Here is a 25,352-nt window from a genome sequence, read left to right as displayed (position 1 = left end):
AGTAATAAGCAGTCATATTAGTCATTTAAGGAATTAAGGACTTATTTTATTTGTATTGTCCAGGAGAGGGCTGGGTAGTACAGGACATACATTTCTGGAGGGAAATCTAAGAGTGGGGGTGCGTGGGGGTCACACTGAAGTATAACCAAGGCTGGTGAGAGTCGGAGTGTAACCCAAGTGTGCCTGGTAGGCTGCAGTTACTTACACACTCTCTCTCTCTCTCTCTCTCTCTCTCTCTCTCTCTCTCTCTCTCTCTTTGAGGATGTGGTTTGCATGCTGGTAGGCTGTTTGTGTGTGGCCCTGGTGGGTTCTAGTTCAGCAAGGCATTGTAAGGCACCGAAGGTTACAGGGCAGGGGTGTGACAGCTGCTCATTAGTCTGGATTGTATCCTTGCTATGTCACACCCACCCAGCTAGCACATCTGGAAACAGCTGTGTCTTAGAATAAGTGTAAAATCTTGGTCTCACATGTTTTCTTTGCCTGGAGCAGGATTTCCCATTCCCAAACTTGTTGTGATCTCCCAGGGAAGAGACATGGGTCCAAGATCTCCAGGACTCTGAGGAAAGGGAGATCCAGAGAAAGCCACACAGGTGAGGAATTGGTTAAACAGACACAGAAGCCATCTGCCATTGATGTGGTATATCTTGACAGTAGTAAGACTTTTGATATGGTCTCACATGACCTTCTCATAAAGAAACTAGGGAAATACAACCTAGATGGAGCTACTATAAGGTGGGTGCATAACTGGTTGGAAAGCCATTCATAGAGTAGCTATCAGTGGTTCACAGTGAAGCTGGAAGCACATATTGAGTGGGGTCCCACAGGGATCAGTTCTGGGTCTGGTTCCGTTCAGTATCTTCATCAGTAATTTAGATAATGGCATAGAGAGTACATTATAAAGTTTGTGGACAATACCAAGCTAGGAGGGGTTGCAAAGTGCTTTGGAGGATAGGATTAAAATTGAAAATGATCTGGACAAACTGGAGAAATGGTCTGACGTAAATAGGATGAAATTCAATAAGGACAAATGCAAAGTACTCCACTTAGGAAGGAACAATCAGTTGCACACACACAAAATGGGAAATGACTAGCAAGGAAGGACTACTGTGGAAAGGGATCTGGGGGTCATAGTGGATCACAGGCTAAATAAGTCAACAGTGTAACACTGCTGCAAAGAAAAAAAGAAAAATAAAAAGCAAACCTCATTCTGCGATGTATTAGCAGGAGTGTTATAAGCAAGACAAAAAATAATTCTTCTGCTCTACTCCACACTGATTAGGCCTCAACTGGAGTATTGTGCCCAGCTCTGCACTACATTTCAGAAAAGATGTGGACAAATTGGAGAATGCCCAGAGAAGAGCAACAAAAATGATCAAAGGTCTAGAAAACATGACCTATGAGGGAAGATTGAAAAAAAACTGGGTTTGTTTAGTCTGGAGAAGAGAAGACTGAGAGGGGATATAACAGTTTTCAAGTACATAAAAGGTTGTTACTAAGAGGAGGGAGAAAAATTGTTCTCTCTAACCGCTGAGGATAGGACAAGAAGCAATGGGCTTAAATTACTGCAAGGGCAGTTTAGGTTGGACATTAGGAAAAACTTCTTAACTTTCAGGGTAGTTAACCACTGGAATAAATTGCCTAAGGAGGTTGTGGACTCTCCATCACTGTCTAACCTGCTCTTAAAAATCTCCAAACACCTGTCAGGGATGGTCTAGATCAGAGGTTCTCAAACTGAGGTCCACGTACCACCAGTGGTCCGCGAGCTCCATTCAGGTGGTCCATGGATAGTTCCCTCTAAGGTGCACACCTGGGTGGCTGCACACAAGAGAATGAAGGGCTACCCACCTAATTAGTGGAGTCACGCAGGTGTGGCTCCAGTAATTAAGTGTCTGGACCCTGGAGAAGATGCACATGTAAGGTGAGGTGGCAGTCGTGGGGGGAACAGGGGGTAGGTGGGAGGTGGCAGTGGTAAAAGAAGAGGGGGTGGGGGGAATTTGGGACATGCAGGGCTGCGGCGGCCAGAGAAAGAGGCCCCAGTTTGGGGGATGCTACGGTGGGGGAGAGAGGAAAAGACCCCCCCCCCTCCTTCCCAGTCCCAGCTTGGGGGCTGCCACGGCAGGGGAGAGAAGGCACATCCCTTGCATTAGAAAGGTAAGACTACTGATATTAAAATAAGAGTTGTCCTTTTATTTGTAGAACAAAAAAACTAATTATTAATTTTTTAATATAGCGCTTTTATCCAAAGTGCTTTACAATCGTTAGCTAACGGTACAAACAACATTTGGAAAGATCATTAAGTGGTCCACTGAGACCCTCAGCAATTTTCAAGTGGTCCGTGGGAAAAAAAAAAAAGTTTGAGAACCACTGGTCTAGATAACTTAGTCCTGCCTCGAGTGCAGGGGACTGGACTAGAAGACCTCTCGAGGTCCCTTCCAGTCCTACAGTTTTATGTAAACAGCTGAGATTCTCACAAAGGCCTGTGAGCATCTCCAGGTCTCTGTCCCCAGGTCAGGATTGTCCCCAGCGGGTAGTGTATACACATGGCAGATGTCGCTCGTGACTTCCCACCCACCCTCACTGACCCCAGGGAGCAGCTCCCTGCATTTGAATGTTCGGATGGGATGTGGGAGCAGAATAGGTCTCCCCCCCCCCCCCTCCCTTCCCCCCCAAAATGTTTTGGGAAGGATTTAGATTCTGAGTTTTCAATTATCCCAACAGATATTTTAATTTGTTCCCCCCTTTTCTGTTGCACTTTCTGAGATTCCCATTTGTACCAGGGGCTCGAGTGGTCAGGCAGCCTAGTGGTTAAATCGCCAGGCTCTCTCTGTCCCCTACTGGGCTGTGTACTTTGTCTTTAAGGCCAGGGGAGTGGTAAGGGGCACCCAGGCCCTCCCTCTCCACAGGGTCCCAGTCCATAGCCCTGAGTATCTCAACCCCTGAACAGGGTGGGGTTGGTGTCCCTCCTGGGAGTGAGTCAGAACCCACTGCCCTGGACTACTTCCTACAAGTCCATTCAGTTGGGGGCATGGCCCCTCTAGTACAATCTGCCAGTGGCTTGCTGCCCATAGGTTCCCTCTTGGGTCTAGGGAAATGCCTGGGTGTGATCCCAGGTCCCTTCAGGCAAGGTGAGGACGAGCCCCACAATGTCTCTGGGGTCTGCTCAGTCTGATACCTCTGGTGCTGGGGGTTCATTCGCAGTCTCCCCTTGGTTGAGGAGCAAGTTCTGGCTTCCAGGTGGCTGCCCTAGCTGGCAGGTCACTGCTCCATCCCTTCAGCCCTGAGCAGAACCAGGGTCCCTTCTTTGATTCTCCCTCCAGTCCTGGCATTGTTTGCAGGTATAGTTGGGTGGGGCTATCTTAACTCAAACACTTTCTTTACCCCTTGCTGAGGCAGCTGGCAGTTTCTCTGCTTCATTGCGCTCTTCTTCCAGTGTAGGGACTGACTCCTGTCTGGATTGTCTCTCTGTCACATCAGGTGACGGGATGGTGAGTGAGAACAAGGAGGAGCATCCTCAGCAGGGAGGTCCTGGTCAAATGGAAGCACAGAGAACACTATCGGGAAGATCTGAAGGGGATGTGTCCTGGAGTCCTGAGCAGGGAGAAGCCTGCGAAAATCAGCACAGGCCAGAGGGGCAGCAGGGAACCTCCTCAGGGGAGAGACAACAGGGTAAATCCACTGACCAGGGGGTTGGTTTGAAGGACCTTCCTGAAAACATGATCCAGCCAGGAATCTGCACTAAAGGGAAACTGTATGAATGTGCTGAGTGCGGAAAAATCTTCAGTAATGACTCATCCCTGATTGTTCATCGGAGAGTCCACACAGGAGAGAGACCCTATAACTGCCCAGAGTGTGGGAAATCCTTCCCTCGGAGCTCCACCCTTGTTGTGCATCAGAGAGTGCACACAGAAGAGAAACCCTATAAATGCCCCGACTGCGGGAAAAGCTTCAAGCGGAGCTCAACCCTTATTTCACACCAGAAAATCCACACAGGAGAGAGACCTTATAACTGCCTGGAATGTGGGAAAAGTTTCAATCAAGGCTCAAACCTAATTAAGCATCAGAGAATCCACACGGGGGAGAGACCCTATAACTGCCTTGAGTGTGGGAAAAGTTTCACTCGGCACTCGCACCTCATTAGACATCAGAGAATGCACACTGGAAAGATACCCTATAGGTGCCCTGACTGTGGAAAAAACTTTAGTGACAGCTCAGCTGTTATTAGACATCAGAGGATCCATACTGGAGAGAGACCCTATAAATGCCTTGAGTGTGGGAAAAGCTTCAAGCAGAGCTCAGACCTTATGAATCATCAGAGAAGCCACACGGGAGAAAAACCCTATTACTGCCCTGAGTGTGGGAAGGGGTTCAGTCGGAAGGCTCACGTTATTTCGCACCAGAAAATGCACAGGCCAGAGAGATCCTTTAACTGCCTCGAGTGTGGGAAAAACTTCACTAGGAGCTCTGACCTCATTAGACATCAGAAAACCCACACTAGGAAGTCACCATATAAATGTTCTGTCTGTCGAAAAAGCTTCAAGCAGAGGTTAGAACTTATTTCACATCAGAGAGCCCACACAACAAAAAGAAACTATAGATGTTCTGTCTGTGGGAAAAGCTACAAGGTGAAGGTCTCTCTAATGTCCCATCAGAAACTCCACACAGGCTAGCAGGTGGCATGAGCTCTCACTATGGACAGTGGGTCTGTGCTCTCCTGAAGCAAAGTGTAAATGTGTTTCATTGATAGATGGTCTTTGCGGGGGCAGCAAGTGGATGAAGGGTTTGGGTTTCAGTGGGGGATAGTTGACGGGTAGAAGAGGACGGAACGCTGGATACCCAGGAACTGGGTGATTTCAGGGTCTGGGGTGAGCAGGCGATTGGGATTGGTAGAGAGACATTTCTGTGGGTTACACACACATTTTCCAATTTACAGGAGAGGTAAAAATGCCCCGTTGCAGTTCTTGCCTGAGTTGTCTCTGCAGCTCCTAGGGCATCTCGGGATAGGGATAGAGGAATGTTATTCAGGGAAGCAGCAAGGGGCCCTCTGGGGCTGTAGTTACAAGGCAGGAAGAGCTGCTGATCTGAACTAACAGGATGCCAGAGCACTGCTCAGTGTATTGGACATCTCTGAAGTCATGGATGGTGGGGGTGGCTGGAGATTGGGGAATACATGGAGATTACCCAGAGAGGTGGGAACTCTAGGGGATGTCTTTTTGGGAGTGTGGTGTAGCAGTTGGAGGGGAGGGTGGGGGAAATGAGTTAAGATTCCTGGGTGTGAGCTAGTGCTGGTTACTTTCCCTGCTCTCTCTGTGTCCATTTCTCCCATCCCTACAATGGAGATAATATTTGACCAACGCCCTGGAGAGTTGTGAGGGGCCACTAATTACTGTGTATGAAGTGGTTCAGGAGAATGCAAGTACAGGAGAGCTGAGTTTCACTATTATTGTTGTTATTACTGTGTACTGTGTTCACAGGATTATAGAATCACAGAAATGCAGGGTTGGAAGGAACCTTGAGAGGTCATCTAGTCCAGTTTCCTGTGCCGAAGCAGGACCAAGTAATCCTATACTATCCCTGACAGGTGTTTGTCCAACTTGTTCTTAAAAACCTCCAATGATGGGAATTCCACAGCCTCCCTTGATAGTCTATTCCAGAGCTTAACTATGCTAATAGCAGTGGTCCCCAAACTTTTCAGAGTAATGGTCTTCCTTACCCCTGTTTGTGCCCCCCTTACCCCACGGGAGCCGGGTTCGGGAGTAGGGCTGCAGCTCCCAGGGGGAGGGAGGGAGCATGGACAGGATTAAGGGGGCCTAGTGTGGGGACGCAGCTGGGACTGGGGCCGGGTGTGGAGCCGCGATTGGGCCATGGTTGTGGGCTGAGGCTGGGTGTGGTGCAGGACCACGGCTGGGGGCAGTGCCAGAGCAGAGCTGGGAGCGAAACGGGGCTGGGTGGCACTCCCTCCACCCCAAGAGGGCTGGCCCAGACCCCGTCGCATCCCCCCAAATGTTCCTCCGCACCCCACAGTTTCAGGAGCTCTGCCTTATCATTATAAAGCAGTTGACTTTTTCCTTCCCAAGTGTAATATTTTGCATTTATCTTTACTGTCTTTATTTCAGACCAATTCTCCAATTTGTCAAGGTCATTTTGAAATCTAATCCTGTCCTCGAAAGTGCTAGAAATCCCTCCCATGTTCTTCATATTTGAGTATGAACCATTGATAACTACTCTCTGAGTATAGCCTTTCAAAGAGTTTTGCACCCACGTTATAGTCATTTCATCTAGACCACATTTTCCTAGTTTGCTTATGAGAATGTCATGTGGGACTGTCATAAGCCTTACTAAAATCAAGATTACTCCTGGGGGAATTCTGTGCCAAAAAAAAAAATAAAAAATTCTGCACACAATATTTTAAAATTCTGCATATTTTATTTGTCAAAATAATGTGTTTTTTTTTAATGCAAAAAGATCCACAATTACAGACAGTCAGTCATGATTGAGAACAGCATTGCAGGATGTACAAAATAATTTGTCCCCATCCACATGCAGTTTTGTAGGGATATTCTCAAGCACGAGAAGCTGGTGTAGCCGTTTTGATACATGATGTGAAGGCTGTTCATGTTGTGCAAAAGGAAGAATATCCCTTTGCCATTTGGTAACTTCATCTGTACCTGGCTGGGTACTTTGGGAAGTGCTTGGTTCTGATTGTCCTGACATTTTATTAACTGCTTGATAAATGTTTTATTTGTCCTCAAAGTTTGTTTGTTTTTTAAATGGGTAAGTAAAATAAATCCTGAGCTATAATCTAACCGCCATGGTGCCACTTTGGCACAGGAAAAAAGTGAGAAAGCACATAGATCTTCCTAGCTGAGGATTTCCTTACTGTTATTTATAATAAGGCTCCTTTACATCACTCTGGCAATGTAAAGGAGCCTTAAAACTTTTATAGGTTTTATGCTCCTGAGGTAATTGACTGAGAATGGGAACAGTTAACTAAGAATAGGAACATTAACTACATTACTATGCAGGCAGGCTGCTACATTTCTGCCTCAGAAAATTAGTGTTTTATTTCAAATGTTGAAACAGTTTTGCACAGAACACTCTTATTCTTCCACACCTTGTTCCCTCTCAAATAAAAACTGACTGAATTTTGTTTCAATCCAATCCCTGTTATCTTCTATAAAATGAGCCTCCAGGCAATTTAAGGGATAGCACTGGCTGATTACATTTCCAAATCTGGCAAAACAGCTGCTTCATTGCAATGAAGGAACATAGGCAGGCGGCTACATTTCTGCCTTAGGGGATAGAGCCTGCCTTATACCTAACAAAAAGCCCTACCCCTCCACACGGGGTGCTCTGCAGGAGAAAGCAAGAGGGACAGAGTCTCTCTCGTTGGTTTGCTCACGCATGCCCAGCCCTGCCCCTTGATGGTAATTAATGTCCCCCCTGCAGGCATGCACGCCCAGCTCCCCTCCCCTGCAGTGATTTGCATCTCTGACGGCTACTCTAAGTGTGCTGGAACAGATGCACCACCTGTGCTGCCAGGGAAGAGGTGCATGTCCCCCACATATTTCTTCTGCATTTTTCTGAGCAGGGAGCACAGAAAACTGCAAACCATAAGAATTCTGCAGCTATGCAGGTGTGCAGAATTCTGTCAGGAGTACAAGATGTATCACATCTATTGCTTTCCCCCTAGCCACTCGACCAGTAACCCTGTCAAAGAGGAAATTAGATTGGTTTGGTATAATTTAAGAACATAAGAACAGCCATACTGGGTCAGACCAATGGTCCATCTAGCCAAGTATTCTGTCTTCTGACAGTGGCCAGTGCCAGATGCTTCAGAGGGAATGGACAGAACAGGAAATCATCAAGTGACCCATCCCCTGTTGCTTATTCCCAACTTCTGGCAACAGAGGCTAGGGACACTTCAGAGCATGGTTTTGCACTCCTGCACATCCTGGCTAATAGCTATTGATGGACCCATCCATCATTAACTTATCTAGCTGTTTTTTGAACCTTGTTATAGTCTTGGCCTTTACAACATCCTCTGGCAAAGAGTTCCAAAGGCTGACAGTGAGTTGTGTGAAGAAATAGGTCTATTTGTTTGTTCTAAACCGGCTAACTATTAATTTCATTTGGTGACCCCTAGTTCTTGTGTTAGGAGAATGAGTTAATAACACTTCCTTATTTACATTCACCACACCAGTCATGATTTTATAGACCTCAATCATAGCTCCCCTTAGCTGTTTCTTTTCCAAGCTGAAAAGTCCCAGTCTTATTAATCTCTCCTCATACGGAAGCTGTTCCATACTCCTAATCATTTTTGTTGCCCTTTTCTGAATCTTTTCCAATTACAATATATCTTTTTTGAGATGGGGCGACCACATCTGGACACAGTATTCAAGATGTGGGCGTACCATGGATTTATATAGAGGCAACATGATATTTTCTGTCTTATTATCTATCCCTTTCCCAATGATTCCCAACATTCTGTTTGCTTTTTTGACTGCCGCTGCACATTGAGTGGATGTTTTCAGAGAACTATCCATAATGACTCCAAGATCTCGTTCTTGAGTGGTAAGAGCTAATTTAGACTCCCATCATTTTATATGTATAGTTGGGGTTATTTTTTCCAATGTGCATTATTTTGCATTTATCCACATTGAATTTCATCTGCCATTTTGTTGCCCAGTCACCCAGTTTTGTGAGATCCCTTTGTTACTCTTTGCAGTCTGCTTTGGACTTAATTATCTTGAGTAATTTTTTATCATCTGCAAATTTTGCCACCTCACTGTTTACCCCTTTTTCCAAAGAATTTATGAATATGTTAAACAGTTCTGGTCCCAGTACAGACCCCTGGGAGACACCACTACGTATCTCTCTCCATTCTGAAAACTGACCATTTATTTCTACCCTGTGTTTCCTGTTTTTTTAACCAGTTACTGATCAATGAGAGGATCTTCCCTCTTATCCCATGACAGCTTTCTTTGCTTAAGAGCCTTTCGTGAGGGACCTTGTCAAAGCCTTTTTGAAATTGTTGACAAATCCATGTTGGCTATTTCTTATCCTATTATCCAGTAGGTACTTACAAACTGATTGTTTAATAATTTGTTCCAGTATCTTTCCGGTTATTGAAGTTAGTGTAACTGGTTTATCGTTCCCCCAGTTCTCTTTGTTTCCCTTTTTAATGATAGCTACAATGTTTGCTTTGCTCCGGTGTTCTGGGACATCACTCACCCACCAGGAGTTCTCAAAGATACTCGCTAATGTTTCAGAGACTGGTTCAGCTAGTTCCTTAAGTACCTTAGAGTAAATTTCATCAGGATATCCCCATTTGAATACTATTATCTACCTATTCTTTAACCTGTTCTTTCCCTATTTTGGCTTGCATTCCTCGCTTGCTGTTAATATTAATTATGTTAACTATCTGGTCACATAAATGAGTACTGAAGCAAAATGGGCATTACATTTTTGATGTAATCCATGATTATTAGTATTTGATGTTCTCCTGTCCCTTCCCAGCTCTTTCTGTCATGGGGAGTGTATTACTGGAAGGGAAGGACGGTAGCTGGAATCCCTTATCCTTGTTTTCAGGCAGGGACTCATCTGAGATTGTGACACACCAGGATTATTCAGGAAATAATTGCCCTGGGAGGGATTTTCTTGTTTCTGGACGGTGGGGTGGTTCAGTGACTCATGTTTCATGAAATTCAGGCTTGGGGAGAATCTTTTATGTCTCATTGAAATGTTTACATGAATCTGTTTCTTTTTGTACAAATAAATTCCTAATATTTTTTGTGTGTGTGTGGGTGTGGGTGTGGGGTCTGTCTCCCAGAGCTCTGCCAGGGGTATGGTGATCCTTAGAGTCCCAGGAGGGGACTGTAAGCTCAGAGAGGGTGGATCAGAGCCCCAGTGGGGATGGGGTGGGTCTGAGAGACCCAATGGGCAGAGAGGAGGCCCAGGGCCAGCTGAGAGATCCTCCCCCTCCGAGACTGTGTGAGAGAGACAGAGAATGTGGCTGTGTGAAGGGGGCGAAAATGGAGTGAAAGTAACAAAAGGAGGAAAATAGAAGAAAAGGGGAATGATTGGTAGCGAAGAAGGGTTAGAAGGGAGAGGAAGAAATAGCAACACATGGTGCATTTAGATTCAGCTTTCCTCTGCTGCTCCCGGTCCCCACCCTCAGCATTACCATTAGGGTTGCCAATTTTCTAATTGCTGAAAACCGAACATCTTTGCCCTGCCCTGCTCCTTCCCCCGAGGCCTCTCCCCTCTCCCCCGACCCTCTGTCGCTCACTCTTCACTCTCCCTCCCCCCACTCATTCCCAGGGCCGGTCAGCAGCACTTCGGTGGCAGCTCAATTGCGCCGCTCCATTCTTCGGCGGTAAGTCCTTCACTCCCTCTCTTCCTCTTCGGCGGCACTTCTGCGGCAGCTCAAAGAGGAAGAGAGGGACTGAGGGACCCGCCGCCGAATTGCAGCTGAAGACCCGGACGTGCCGCCCCAATACTGGAGTGCCAACCCTTTGTATTGGCCGCCCCAGGCACCTGCTTCCTTAGCTGGTGCCTGGAGCTGGCCCTGCTCATTCCCCCCTCTCCCAGGACTCGCTGCCTGCAGAGTCAGGCTGGGAGGAGCTGATGTGGAGCCTGCCCACCTGCCCAATCGGGGCACAGCAGAGCGGGGCGGGGGGTGGTCCCCAAAGCAATGAGCCGGGACACGTGGGGGTGGGTCCCTGGAGCAAGGGACCAGGGGTGGGGAGGGGCGAGTCCCCATAGTGAGGAGCCAGGGATGGGGCAATCAGAGCACGGGGGGGCAGAAGGGTGGTGGATAGGATTCTCCCCCGGGCAATGGCACCTACCTCTTGCAGCCTAATCCAGAAGCCAGCCACTGCTCTCTGTCAGGCATCAACAGCTGAGCAGAGAGCAGCTCCTCCATGTGACTCCAGCCACAGCTGCTGCTCTTCCTGTCCCCAAATGGCAGAGGCCAGTTACTGCAGTGTCTGGTCAGATGTGCTGACTGGACCACTGCCAAATACAGAGGTAACAACCTCCCTACTCCTACTGGATATTCCCCTGTTTATACATCCAAGGACTGCATTAGCCCTTTTGGCCATGGCATTGCCCTGGGAGCTCATGTTCAGCTGATTATCCACCATGTCCCACAAGTCTTTTTTCAGCGAGTCCCTGCTTCCCACGAGACAGTGCCCCATCCTGCAAGTGTGTCCTACATTATTTGGCTCTAGATTCACAACTCTGCATTTGGCCATATTAAAACATAAATTGTTTGCTTGCACCCAGCTCACCAAGCCACCCAGAGGCTCTGTCAGCAACCTATCCTCTTTGAGATTTACCACCCCCCTTTGCAATTTGCAAACTTTATGGGTGATACTTTTTGGTTTTCTTCCAGCTCACTGATGAAAATCATGTGAAGTAGGGTAGGGCCAAGAATGGATCCTTGCAGGATCCCACCAGAAACATACCTGCTCAGTAATGGTTCCTCATTGTACAATTTTTGTGAGATCTGTCAGCTAGCCAGTTTTTAATCCATTTGTTTGTGCCATACTGTTTTTGTGTTTTTTTCCCCAAATCATTTACCATCTGTCCCCCAGCTCCTGCTGAAGGTGTGCCTGGCAGTCTGGGTGCCCTTTGCAAGGCAGCTGGTGAGGGAGTGTTGTCTCCCTTCTCCTAGTGGTGCTGCAGTCTGAGTGGGAATCAGGAGCCTGGGGAGATGTCCTGGGGACCAGAGAGCCATCGCTCGATAGAGTCCCCCAATGAAAGAGACACAGCCCTGGCGGGCAGCAGGGGTACGGATGAGTAAAAATTAAAAAGGCCACTGTGCGCGAGCCCTCTTAGGCGCCGGGCTGATTCCGGGGAATCGGCCTAAAGCCGCCTTGCTCCTGGGCCACGTGTTCAACCCCAGGGCAGAGCGCAGGAGGGGAGCGGGATTCATTAGCTCCTGCCACCAGAGGGCTCTGGGTGCGGCGGAGGCTGGGGACGGGCATTCTGCGCGGGCCCTTTAACTGGGTCTGCCAAGGAATCCGGGATATTTGCAATTTGAGCTTCCTGGGTCAGACGCTGCTGCTGCCGCCTCCATAGCTCCATTGTGATCCGGGAGCCCGGGCTGAGCCGCTGCTGCTCCCCAGCGGGGTGTGTTCGGGGAGAGCCCTTCCCTAGCGCCCTTCTGTGCCCAGCCGGGGGGACTTTCTCCGGGGGCTGGATTCAGCCCCTGGGGCAGCCCCGGGCTTTGCCGACACCAGCCGCTGAGCCGGAGCCTGCAGGTGAGGGGAGAGACCCGGGGGAAAGGGGCTGGGGCCGGGGCCGGTCAGGAAAGTGACTCCGTACCAACGGCCCCTCCTCGCCCCAGCTCTGCTCCCGGGGGTGGGGGGCGGGAGTCTGCGAGTCCCAGAGCTGCTGCGCTCCTTGACCCTCCCCCGGACCCTGGGCTCTGCCCCCCTGAGCTTCTGCAGGAGCCGAGCCAGCTTACAGTGATAAAGCTGTGTGGTTTCTTCTACTCCCCGGACCAACATAGCCATGCCGAGAAAACCCCCAAGGTAGACACAGCTATGCTGACAAAATGTTTCTGTTGGCCCGGCTGTCAAGAGAAACGGTGTTCCTGCACCGGAAGAAATACTCCTGCTGCGTCTACCCTAAAGGGCTATGCATTCTTAACTCTGCAGAGTAGACATGGCCGCAACAAAACAGCAACCAGATCTCCTGTCCAAAGGGGGAAAGGAGAAGCAAGTGGGGAGAGAAGTTACAGGTGCCTAAACCTGCCCAGGTCTGTTGACTTTAGATTCACTTCTCATTGCACAAGACAAGGACCCGAGGCAGGAAAAGTCAGTTCCTACCTCTGCGTAGTCCCTGCTACTGCCCTGGGTGACAATGTCAGGGGGAGCCCCAGTACAGCTGCTTTGATTTTGTTCTTTTCTAGTATTTGGTTCTGGGAGGATTTAAATATATACCTCTACCCCAATATAACGCGACCCGATGTAACATGAATTCGGATATAACACGGTAAAGCAGTGTTCTGGGGGGGCTGGGCTGCACACTCCGGCGGATCAAAGCAAGTTCGATATAACGTGGTTTCACCTATAATGTGGTAAGAGTTTTTTGGCTCCTGAGCACAGCCTTATATCGGGGTAGAGGTGTATGTGTTGGTGGGTTGAGAAAAACGCCCCAGCATTTTCGCAGTGTGACAGAATGCAGAACATCTGTTTGCAGGGAAAGGGAGGGTGGTGAACCAGTGTGTGAAATTGTCTAAAGTCCCCATCTGAAACCTTCCCTCTGCCCTTTTCACCGACAGGCTGGAAAATAACATCCAGGTTTCACTCCACATTTTCCCACTCTCCTTGGGGATAGTGAAGGGAAATGGCTGCAGTGTAACAGGCACAGGTAAGTGATTGTCAGGGAGTAAGTGTGTGTGGGGGGGATCCCTACCAGTGTCCCTGATTTCCCTCTCATGCCCGGGACTCTGTGTGCCCCTCCATTACACTTAATAAAACCACCAACTTTTCCTCCTCAGGTAGTTAGTGTTTAGATACTGTTCTAGTTCCTTGATAGATGGGACTCCTCTGCTGAGCTAACAAACAAGTCCATTTTTTCCAAACATCCAGACATATTTACTCTCCCCCCCCCCCCATCTCCCCAGTAAATGAGTAGTTTAATGACAATCCCAGTGATTGCAGGCTGTGCAATCACTTTTCGTTTCATTTCCACTGGGTCTCTGGAGTCATTTCCTTTTCCACTCTATCCCTGGAGTTCCAGTCCCATCCGCATAACCAATTGTTATGTCTTTTGCTCTTTACACAACACAAAGAAACTTGTAGAAACCCCAGGCACAGTTGAGTTCCAAATAACCTTACTTATTTAACTAGTGCAGATATCCAAAGCCTAACTACATTCACTGCTGTTCTGACATTTTTGGAGCTTTCTAAAACTAGAACATGACGAGGGATAACCAACTATTTATATGGACACTACATTCTCTTTAACGTGAAGCTGGAAGATGTGGGAAAGGCCCAGCAGGAAGAGTTAGAAATTACCCACTATGAGGAAAGAAACCCCTGAACAGGCAGCTATCAAAGACCTACTACCAACCTGCAGAACTCCGAAGCCAAGAGTCACTCCAGAAAGTTATGAGACAGGCATAGATTCATAAGTTCTGAGGCCATAATGGACCATTGTGATCATCTAGTCAGACCTTCTGAATAACGCAGGCCATAGGACTTTCCGGTATTAAATTCTGATTGAAATAGAGTGGCTCTTTTAAAAATACATCCAATCTTGATTTTAAAATTTCCAGTGATGGAGAATCCACTGCAACCCTTGGTAAGTTTTTCCCAATGTTTAATTACTCTCTCTGGTAGAAAGTTTGCATCTAATTTTAGTCTGAATTTCTATTGCTTCAGTTTCCAGCCACTGTATCTTGTACTTTTGTCTGCTAGATTGAAGAGCCCATTATCAAACTTCTGTTCCCCATATGAGTACTTGTAGATGGGGATCACGTCACCACTTAATTATTTGTTTGATAAGCTAAATGGCTTGAGCTCCTTGCGTCTATCACTATAAGGTAGGTTTTCCAATCCTTTAATCATTCTTGTGGTTCTTTGAGCCCTTTCCAATTGTACAGCATCAGTCTTGAATTGTGGATACCAGAAAGGGATATAGTAGTCAAGTAGCAGTTGCATCAGTAACACACAGAGAGGTAATATAACCTATCCATTCCTACTCAAGTTTCCCCTGTTTATACATTAAAAGGGCTAATGTGATGCTTCAGGTATAGCGTCACACTGGGAACTCACGTTCAGTTGATTATCTATCTTGAGCCTCAGATCTTTATCCCGGGAAGCAGTGACTCTGAAAGAGTATCCCATTTTGCAAATACCGCCTGCTTTGTTCCTAGATGTGGGAGTTTATATGGGGTGTAGAGAAACACATCTTGTTGGCCAACATTCAGTTTACCAAGTGATCCAAATCTCTGTAAAATGACCAGTCCTCTTTATTATTTACCACTCTTCCAATCTTTGTGTCTTCTGCAAACTTTATCAATAATGATTTTGCTTTCTTCCAGGTCATTGATAAAAATGTTGTTACAAGAGTTGGCTTTTGTTGAATGACTTGCAGAAGTCAAGTATAAACATTAACATGGTTACCTTGATCAATCAAACTTGTAATCATCAAATAAATCCTAAATTTGACAAGATCTATTTTTCATAAATCCATGTTGATGGACATTAATTATATTACCCTCCTCTAATTCTGTAGAAATCAATTCCCACATCAGCTGTTACATTATTTTTCCTAGGACTGATGTCAGCCTGACAGGCCTATAATTACCCAGGTCATCCCATTTACCCTTTTAAAATATTGGCACAACATTAGTTTCCTTCCAGTCCTTTGGAACTTCTCCACTGTTCCAAGCTTGATTTAAAAAAAAAAAAAAAAAAAAAAAAAAAATCGGATGTGCTGATTTTAAAATGTCTAACTTTAACATCTGCTGTTTAGCATTCTCCTTTAAGTTATTGTTAGAGTGGACAGTATTTTAGCATCATCATCATCAGATGATATGAATATATCATCAACTTTTTCCCAAATATGGAACAAAAATATTTATTGAACACTTCTGCCTTTTCTGTATTATTATTGACAGCTATTTTCATATAGCAATGGACTAATAACATTGATAGGATTGCTTTTCTTCCTTGTAATCTTTAAAAACTCCTTATTGTCCTTAACTATTCTGATCATAGAGTTCTCCCTATGTCCTTTTGCTTCCCTTATCAATTATATACTATTCCTAGCTTCTAACATATTAATTTCTATCACCCTCCCCTTTTCCCCATTTGTGGTGTGAGTATGTATGTATGTGCATATTTCAGTTTTCAAAAATACTCTCACTTCCCTGCTAAGCCAGGCTGTTCCTTTTTAACCAGTGTAGCCTGCTTTCTCGATTTTTGGGATTGTGACTCTTTGGCCATCTAGTAAAATGTTCCTAACCAGTTTCCCATTGTAACTGATGTTTTTCTGTTTAAATTATTGTTACCAGCTGATATGGCTCATAACCATTTTCAGCTTTGTGAAACTGGCCCTGTTAAAGCACCAAGGAGAGAGAGAGATAACTATAACTTGTTTGGACTTTATTCTGTTTGTAACCACTAATTGTTAGTGCTGGGATGAAGAGGAATTTATCTGTCAAGATGAGGTCTCAGCTAGAATTCCCGCATGTTGGTTGCAACACTTTTGAGTGAGTAAATTATCGTGTATAAATGAGAAATTCTAATGACATTTTAGTACTGGTAGCATGCGAACTGCAGCCTATGTCAGTCAGATTAAAGTTCGTCATGATCACACAGCTTTCTTCCCTACATGTTATAGAAAGATGCTTGAGGAGCCATTCATCCTGTTCTTTAAGTGTGATTTGGTAGTCTGTAGCAGACACCAACTAGTACCTCATCTTGTGCTTTATCTGTTAGTACACTGATCTGTAAGCATTCAAGTTGGTGACTCAGAAACAGGTAATGCCATTTGTGACATAGGGTGCCACGCCCCCTCTGCTTCTGCCTGTTCAGTCTTTCCTAAATAGATTATAACCATTGATTTTAACACTCTGCTCATGTGAATCATCCCGCCAGTTTCAGTAACACCATCTAGATCGAATTTGTGCTCATAAATCAGTAATTTCAGTTTCTCGTTTTTTTTATCAAGGCCCCTAGCATAGGTATGTAAGCAATTCAAGAATTTTCTTTTCATGTTTCTTGGTGTCTTGATTAATTTTGTTCTCAACTTCTTAATTTTTTGCTGAGTGCTCATTTGTTCCCTCTTTTCACACTCTGTTGGTATTAGTTTACTGCCTTTCTGAATACTCTGTCCAGCCTGTGCCCTTGCAGCTATATTCTTCTGCTGAGATGCAGCCATTCAACCTGTACAGCCCCTTCACCCCACAGAAGGTAGTACAATGTTCCACAAACCCAAAACCCTACGCCACTTACCTATCCAGTGCTTCACTTCCAGAATCTTCTGCTTTCTGTCTTGCTTGGCTTGTGGGCCAGGAAATATTTCTGAGAAGATCATTTGGACGTTCTTCTCCTTCAGCACCCTTCCAGGTTCTCTGAAGTTGACTGTAATTTCTCCAGTTCAAGTTTAAAAAAAAAATTGTGGCAATTTTATTTGCCTTCTGTTTTCTGAGCCCAGGGGGTAGGGAAGATATGTATGCGTGAAACTGCCTGGTGTGTGTATCACACTGCATCTACAAAACTCCACCTCCAACAGTGCAGATGGAAAAGTGTGGGCCCCCCCCAGCTGCTGGGATTTACCCTTCTGACTTCTCCATCCCCCTGCTTAATCACGACTCTGTTTCCTCTTTACCCCAGCCAGTCTTCTCCCCCACACTCTCCTTTTCTCTCCTGCCTTTCCCTTTACAATTTCCCACCTCTCGCAGCTACTGCCCCACATGCCCCTACACTGTCTATTCTCCTGCACCTGCTCAGCCTCCTGCTGGCTGAATCCCTCTCAACCTCTCTTTGTCCCCCCCACATGTTCCTGGACCCCCCCAGAGTCCCTATAGCTTCCTATATTTCCACTTTTCCTCTGAATTTCCTGTCCAGTCTCCTAACCACAGAGCCCCAGCCATATTCCTTGAGAAGAGCCTGACATCATTCACACTGGAAACAAGGGCAGTGGGTGGCCATCTTTATTAGGGGCAGCCTCACTTCCACATGCCAAATCTGTAGGGAAACAGTGGCCACCTTGATTAAGGGCCATTTGACCTCATCTGCAACTAAATATCATGAGACTCCATTATAAAAATCACCAGAGTCAGCAGCTCTGGGCATCGCACTTTCACAGTAGAAATTGTGTGTGTTTTTAATGAAAGCTCTGGGAAATTTCCCAGCTCCCCAGGGAAGTTCCCTGCTCTCGGTGGGGAGGGGTAATTTCCAGCCCTGCCTGTGACTGGTTAGGGCTCTGATCTCAGCAGGGCTAGGAGAGGGGATAAGAGGTTGAAGACCTGTGCTGTGTCTGGGTCATAACATCCCTTGGTATGTGGAGGACCCTGAATCTCCTGCCGGGGGGAACCTCAAGTCTCCAAGGAACCATCTGTCCTCCTCAAAGTGTCTCCAGAAACAGTTTCCAATCCCTTTGGTTTATAGACGTGATGGAATACACTCCTGTATTCATATCCTACACCCCACTGGAATACTTTTTGTACAAAGTATGACTTTTGAGGTATCTCTTGAAAATTCATAATTTGGTGGTCAGTGTTGTCCTGATAAAATATGTGGCAACATTGTATGTAAAATTAAGATTTTCCTGTAGGATGTTGTTAACACATGTTCCAAACCAGGGGTGGCCAACCTGTGGCTCCAGAGCCACATGCGGCTCCTTGTATAGTCAGACTCTGGGGCTGGAACTACAGGTGCCAACTTTCCAATGTGCCAGGGGGTGCTCACTGCTCAAGCCCTGGCTCTGCCACAGGCCCTGCCCCCATTCCACCCTTTCCCGCGCCCTCGCTCCTCCCCTCCCCGCCCCCCAGAGCCTCCTGCATGCCACGAAACAGCTGATCAGGAGGTGGCGGAGGGAGCGGGAGGTGCTGACCACGGGGCTGCCAGTGGGTGGGAGGCACTGGGAGAGGGGGGAGCTGATGGGGGGGCTGCTGACGTATTACTGTGGCTCTTTGGCAATGTACATTGGTAAATTCTGGCTCCTTCTCAGGCTCAGGTTGGCCACCCCTGTTCCAAACCATAGCAGAAGTTGGCAAACCGGTCTGTCCTAAACAAAGGAATGTGTGCTCTGCTTCATTAGCATTTAAGCAGTAACTAGAGTCATCGAGCAGGAAGGGAGACAAAGGGAGTGCAAGCAGGTGAGAAAAAAGCAACAGAGAAAATCCTTCCACACAGACTCTTTGTCTCCTGGTTCTCAGCTGGAAATGCTTCTCAAAGGGGGAACAGGACTAGAAAAAAGAGGGGCAGACACCCCAAGAGGCCCCCTTTGCACCTGAGCAAACAAAGAAAATAGCTGTTGGATTATGGGGGATGGGTCCTGACCCGAAGGTTGGTCAGTAACACTGCTGGAATCATGTGGTGAGAAACTTTGCTTCAGATCTTGTTAGATGTGAGAAAGCATCTTCTCTTTATTTTTCTTGTAGTCATTTCTCACTTTTATGCTTCATTACTTGTATTCACTTAAAACCTATCTCTTTGTAGTTAATAAACTTGTTTTACTGTTTTATCCAATCTAGTGTGTTTAAGTTGGAGTGTCTTTATTTAAAGTAATAAGCAGTCATTATTCCTTTAAGGAATTAAGGACTTATTTTATTTGTATTGTCCAGGAGAGGGCTGGGTAGTACAGGCCATACATTTCTGGGGGGAAATCTAAGATTGGGGGTGCGTGTGGGTCACACTGAAGTATAACCAAGGCTGGTGAGAGTCAGTGTAACCCAAGTGTGCCTGGTAGGCTGCAGTTATACACATACACACACTCTCTCTCACACACTGAGTGTGTGGTTTGCATGCTGGTAGGCTGTCTGTGTGTGGCCCTGGTGGGTGCTAGTTCAGCAAGGCATCGTAAGGCACCCAAGGTTACAGGGCAGGGGTGACACAGCTGCTCATTAGTCTGGATTGTACCCTTGCTATGTCACACCCACCCAGCTAGCACATCTGGAAACAACTGTGTCTTAGAATAAATGTAAAATCTTGGTCTCACATGTTTTCTTTGCCTGGAACAGGATTTCCCATTCCCATACGTATTGTGATCTCCCAGGGAAGAAACATGGGTCCAAGATCTCCAGGACTCTGAGGAAAGGGAGATCCTGAGAAACAGCCACACAGGTGAGGAATTGGTTAAACAGACGCAGAAGCCGTGTGCCATTGATGTGGTATATCTTGACTGTAATAAGACTTTTGATATGGTCTCACATGACCTTCTCATAAAGAAACTAGGGAAATCCAACCTAGATGGAGCTATTATAAGGTGGGTGCAAAACTGGTTGGAAAGCCATTCAGAGAGTAGTTATCAGATGTTCACCATCAAGATGGAAGGACATATTGAGTGGGGTTCCACAGGGATCAGTTCTGGGTCTGGTTCCATTCAATACCTTCATCAAAGATTTAGATAATGGCACTTATAAAGGGTACACTTATAAAGTTTGTGGACAATACCAAGCTGGGAGGGGTTGCAAAGTGCCTTGGAGGATAAGATTAAGATTCAAAGTGATCTGCGATGTATTAGCAGGAGTGTTGTAAGCAAGAAACAAGAAGTAATTCTTTCGCTCTGGTCCACGCTGATTAGGTCTCAACTGGAGTATTGTGCCCAGCTCTGTGCACCACATTTCAAAAAAGATGTGGAGAAATTGGAGAATGCTCAGAGAAAAGCAACAAAAAACATTAAAGTTCTAGAAAACATGACCTATGAGGGAAGATTGGGGGAAAAAATAGGGTTTGTTTAGTCTGGAGAAAAGACGACTGAGGGAACATAACAGTTTTCAAGTACAGAAAAGGTTGTTACTAGGAGGGAGAAAAATTGTTCTCTCTAACCTCTGAGGATCGGACACGAAGCAATGGACTTAAATTGCAGCAAGGGAGGTTTAGGTTGGACATTAGGAAAAACTTCCTAACTTTCAGGGTAGTTAAGCAGTAGAATAAATTGCCTAGGGAGGTTGTGGACTCTCCATCATTGTCTAACCTGCTCTTAAAAATCTCCAAACACCTGTGAGGGATGGTCTAGATCAGAGGTTATCAAACTGTGGTTCGCGAGCGCCATTCAGGTGGTCTGAGGATAGTCCCTCTAAGGTGCACACCTGGGCGGCTGCACACAAGAGAATGAAGGGCCACCCACCTAATTAGTGGAGCCACAAAGGTGTGGCTCTAGTAATTAAGTGCCTGGACCCTGGAGAAGATGCACATGTAAGGTGAGGTGGTGGCCTTGGGGAGAATAGTGGGTAGGTGGGACGGGGCAGTGGGGTGAGAAGAGGGAGTGGGGGGAATTTGGATCGTGCAGGGCTGCAGCAGCCAGAGAAAGAGGCAACTTTCCCCAGCTCCAGGGCTGCAGCTGCCAGGGAGAGATGGCCCTCCTTGCGTGTAAACAGCTGAGATTCTCACAAAAGCCCTGTGAGCATCTCCAGGTCTCTGTCCCCAGGTCAGGATTGTCCCCAGCCGGTGGTGTATACACATGGCAGATGTCGCTCGTGACTTCCCACCTACCCTCACTGACCCCAGGGAGCAGTTCCCTGCCTTTGAATGTTTGGATGGGATGTGGGAGCAGAATTGGTCTCCCCTCCCCCCACATTCTGGGAAATGTTTTGGGAAGGATTTAGATCCTGCTTTTTCAATTATGCCAACTTTAATTTGTTCCCCCCTTTCCTGTTCCACTTTCTGAGATTCCCAGGGGCTCGGGTGGTCGAGCAGCCTAGTGGTCAGATTGCCAGGCTCTCAGTCCCCTACTGGGCTGTGTACTTTGTCTTTAAGGCCAGGGGAGTGGTAAGGGGCACCCAGGCCCTCCCTCACCACAGGGCCCAGCGCATGGCCCTGTGTATATCAACCCCTGAACAGGGTGGGGTTGGTGTCCCTCCCGGCAGGGAGTCAGAACCCACTGCCCTGGGCTACTTCCTACAAGTCCATTCAGTTGGGGGCATGGCCCCTCTAGTACAATCTGCCAGTGGCTTGCTGCCCATAGGTTCCCTCTTGGGTCTAGGGAAATGCCTTGATGTGGTCCAAGGTCCTTCCGGCAAGGTGAGGATGAGCCCACAATGTCTCTGGGGTCTGCTCAGTCTGTTACCTCTGGTGCTGGGGGTTCATTCGCGGTCTCCCCTTGGTTGGGGAGCCAGTGCTGGCTTCCAGGTGGCTTCCCTGGCTGGCAGGTCACTGCTCCATCCCTTCAGCCCTGAGCAGAACCAGGGTCCCTTCTTTTATCCTCCCTCCAGTCCTGGCATTGTTTGCAGGTATAGCAGGATGGGGCTAGCTTAACTCAAACACTTTCTTTAACCCTTGCTGAGGCAGCTGGCAGTTTCTCTGCTTCATTGCGCTCTTCTTCCAGTGCAGGGACTGACTCCTGTCTGAATTGTCTCTCTGTCACATCAGGTGACGGGATGGTGAGTGAGAACAAGGAGGAGCATCCTCAGCAGGGAGGTCCTGAGCAAATGGAAGCACAGAGAACATTATTGGGAAGATCTGAAGGGGATGTGTCCTGGAGTCCTGAGCAGGGAGAAGCCTGCGAAAATCAGCACAGGCCAGAGGGGCAGCAGGGAACCTCCTCAGGGGAGAGACAACAGGGTGAATCCACTGACCAGGGGGTTGGTTTGAAGGACCTTCCTGAAGACATGATCCAGCCAGGAATCTGCACTAAAGGGAAACTGTATGAATGTGCTGAGTGCGGAAAAATCTTCAGTAATGACTCATCCCTGATTGTTCATCGGAGAGTCCACACAGGAGAGAGACCCTATAACTGCTCGGAGTGTGGGAAATCCTTCACTCGGAGTTCCACCCTTGTTGTGCATCAGAGAGTGCACACAGAAGAGAAACCCTATAAATGCCCCGACTGCGGGAAAAGCTTCAAGCGGAGCTCAACCCTTATTTCACACCAGAAAATCCACACAGGAGAGAGACCTTATAACTGCCTTGAATGTGGGAAAGGCTTCAGTGAACGCTCAAACCTAAACAAACATCAGAGAATCCACACAGGAGAGAAACCCTATAACTGCCTTGAGTGTGGGAAAAGTTTCACTTGGAGTTCACACCTCATTAAACATCAGAGAATGCACACTGGAAAGATGCCCTATAATTGCCCTGACTGTGGGAAAGGCTTCAGTGACAGCTCAGCTGTTATTAGACATCAGAGGATCCATACTGGAGAGAGACCCTATAAATGCCTCGAGTGTGGGAAAAGCTTCAAGCAGAGCTCAAACCTTATGAATCATCAGATAATCCACACAGGAGAAAAACCCTATTACTGCCCTGAATGTGGGAAGGGGTTCAGTCGGAAGGCTCACGTCATTTCACACCGGAAAATACACAGGGTAGAGAGATCCTTTAACTGCCTTGAGTGTGGGGAAAACTTCTCTAGCAGCTCTGACCTCATTAAACATCAGAAAACCCACACTGGAAAGATATCATATAAATGTTCTGTCTGTCGAAAAAGCTTCAAGCAGAGGTCAGAACTTATTTCACATCAGAGAGCTCACAGAAAGAGAAACTATAAATGTTCTGTCTGTGGGAAAAGCTACAAGGGGAAGGTCTCTCTAATGTCCCATCAGAAACTCCACACAGGCTAGCAGGTGGCAGGAACTCTCAGTATGGGGCAATGGGTCTGTGCCCTCGTGAAGCAAAGAGTGAATGTCCTTCATTGGTGGAGGGTCCGTGTAGGGGCAGCAAGTGGATGAAGGGTTCTGGTTTCAATGGGGGATAGTTGGCAGTGGCAGAGGAGGAGGAAGCACTAGGGAGCTGTGTGATTTCAGGGTCTGAGGGGAGCAGGTTCTGGGATTAGTGGAGGACATTTCTGTGGGTTCTACATGCCCTTTCCAGTTTAGAAGAGAGGTAAAAATGCCCCATTGCAGTTTATGTCTGAGTTGTCTCTGCAGCTCCTAGGGCATCTCGGGATAGGGACAGGGCAATGTTATTCAGGGAAGTAGCAAGGGGCCCTCTGGGGCTGTAGTTACAAGGCAGTAACAGCTGCCGATCTGAACTAACAGGATGTCGGAGCTCTGCTCAATGTATTGGACATCTATTCAGTCATGAGTGATGGGGGCAGCTGGAGATTGGGGAATTCATGGTGGAGATTCCCCAGAGAGGTGGGAACTCTGGGGGATGCCCTTTTAGGAGTGTGGTCTAGTGGTTAGAGGGGACAGTGGGGGAAATGAGTTAGGACTCCTGGGTGTGAGCTAGTGCCAGTGACTTCCCGTCCTCTCTCTGTGTCCATTTCTCCCATCTCTACAGTGGAGATAATAGTGTGCAACTCCTTGGAGCGTTGTGAGGGGCCGGTAATTACTGTGTGTTCTGTAGCTCAGGAGAATGCAAGTACTTGGGAGGGAAAACATCATTATTTTTATTATTGTTATTACTGTGTTTTCATAGAATCACAGAAATGCAGGGTTGGATCATAGATGCTGGAACTAGGGGTGCTGCCAAACTCCCTGGCTTGAAGCGGTTTCTATTATATACAAGGTTTATAGTTTAGTTCAATGGCTTGCAGTGGTGGTGAAGCACTGGAATGCGTTACCTAGGGAGGTGGTGGAGTTTCCTTCCTTGAAGGTTTTTAAGGCCCGGCTTGACAAAGCCCTGGCTGGGATGATTTAGTTGGGAATTGGTCCTGCTTTGAGCAGGGGGTTGGACTAGATGACCTCCTGAGGTCCCTTCCAACCCTGATATTCTATGATTCTATGACCCCCTCTATACAAATTGTTCCAGCACCCCTGGGTTGGAAGGAACCTCGAGAGGTCATCAAGTCCAGTTCCCTGCACTGAGGCAGGACCAAGTAAACCTAGACCACCCTTGTCAAGTGTTTGTCTAACCTGTTCTTAAAAACCTCCAATGACAGGGATTCCACGGCCTCCCCTGGAAGTCTATTCCAGAGCTTAGCTACCCTAATAGTTAGAAAGCAAATGATTTTTTCCTTCCGAAGCGTACCATTTTGCACTTGTCTTTACTGACTTGATTTCAGACCAATTCTCCAATTTGTCAAGGTCATTTTGAATTCTAATCCTGTCCTTGAAAGTGCTAGAAATCCCTCCCATCTTGGTGTCATCAGCAAATGTTATACGCATATTCTCCACTCTATTATCCTAGTATCAGAGGGGTAGCCATGTTAGTCTGGATCTGTAAAAAGCGACAAAGAGACGAAGTGGGTATTCACCCACGAAAGCGTATGCTCCAATACGTCTGTTAGTCTATAAGGTGCCACAGGACTCTGTCTATTATCCTAGTGATTAATGACAATATTGAACAGTACCAGATTCATGACTGACCCGAGGAGCCCCATTATCTATGTCCCCATAGTTTAACAACGAGTCATTGATAACTACTGTTTGAGTATGGCCTTTCAAACAGTTTTGCACCCACCTTATAGTAATTTCATCTAGACCACATTTCCCTAGTTTGTTTCTGAGATTGTCATAGGGGACTGTGCCAAAAGCCTTACTAAAATCAAGATATATCTGCTGCTTTCCCCATGGCCACTACACCAGTAACCCTGTCAAAGAAGGAAATTAGATTGGTTTGGCGTGCTTTGTTCTTGAAAAATCCATGTTGGCTATTTCTTATAATCCTATTCTCCTGTAGGTACTTACAAACTGATTGTTCAATAATTTGTTCCAATATCTTTCCAGGTGTTGAAGTTAGGGTGACCAGTCTATAGTTCTCCAGGTCCTCTTTGTTTCCCTT

At 46.9% G+C, this 25,352-nt stretch overlaps 1 protein-coding gene across 1 annotated transcript in view; it reads left to right on the top strand.

Moving 5' to 3' along the window:
- Nucleotides 1-3,713: 3,713 nt before the first annotated feature.
- The window catches only part of LOC135887539 (zinc finger protein 850-like), a 437,015-nt gene continuing 415,376 nt past the window's right edge, over nucleotides 3,714-25,352 (top strand). The window contains exons 1-2 of the mRNA XM_065415267.1: nucleotides 3,714-4,662; nucleotides 22,407-22,952. Coding sequence (XP_065271339.1) covers nucleotides 3,714-4,662; nucleotides 22,407-22,952 — 1,495 coding nt within the window. The remainder of the gene's footprint in view (nucleotides 4,663-22,406; nucleotides 22,953-25,352) is intronic.

The sequence above is a fragment of the Emys orbicularis genome, chromosome 13 (assembly GCF_028017835.1).
Source record: "Emys orbicularis isolate rEmyOrb1 chromosome 13, rEmyOrb1.hap1, whole genome shotgun sequence".
In the NCBI taxonomy this organism is placed as follows: domain Eukaryota; kingdom Metazoa; phylum Chordata; order Testudines; family Emydidae; genus Emys; species Emys orbicularis.
The sequence above is the reverse complement of the archived record's forward strand: the minus strand, read 5'-3'. Positions and strand labels throughout refer to the sequence as shown.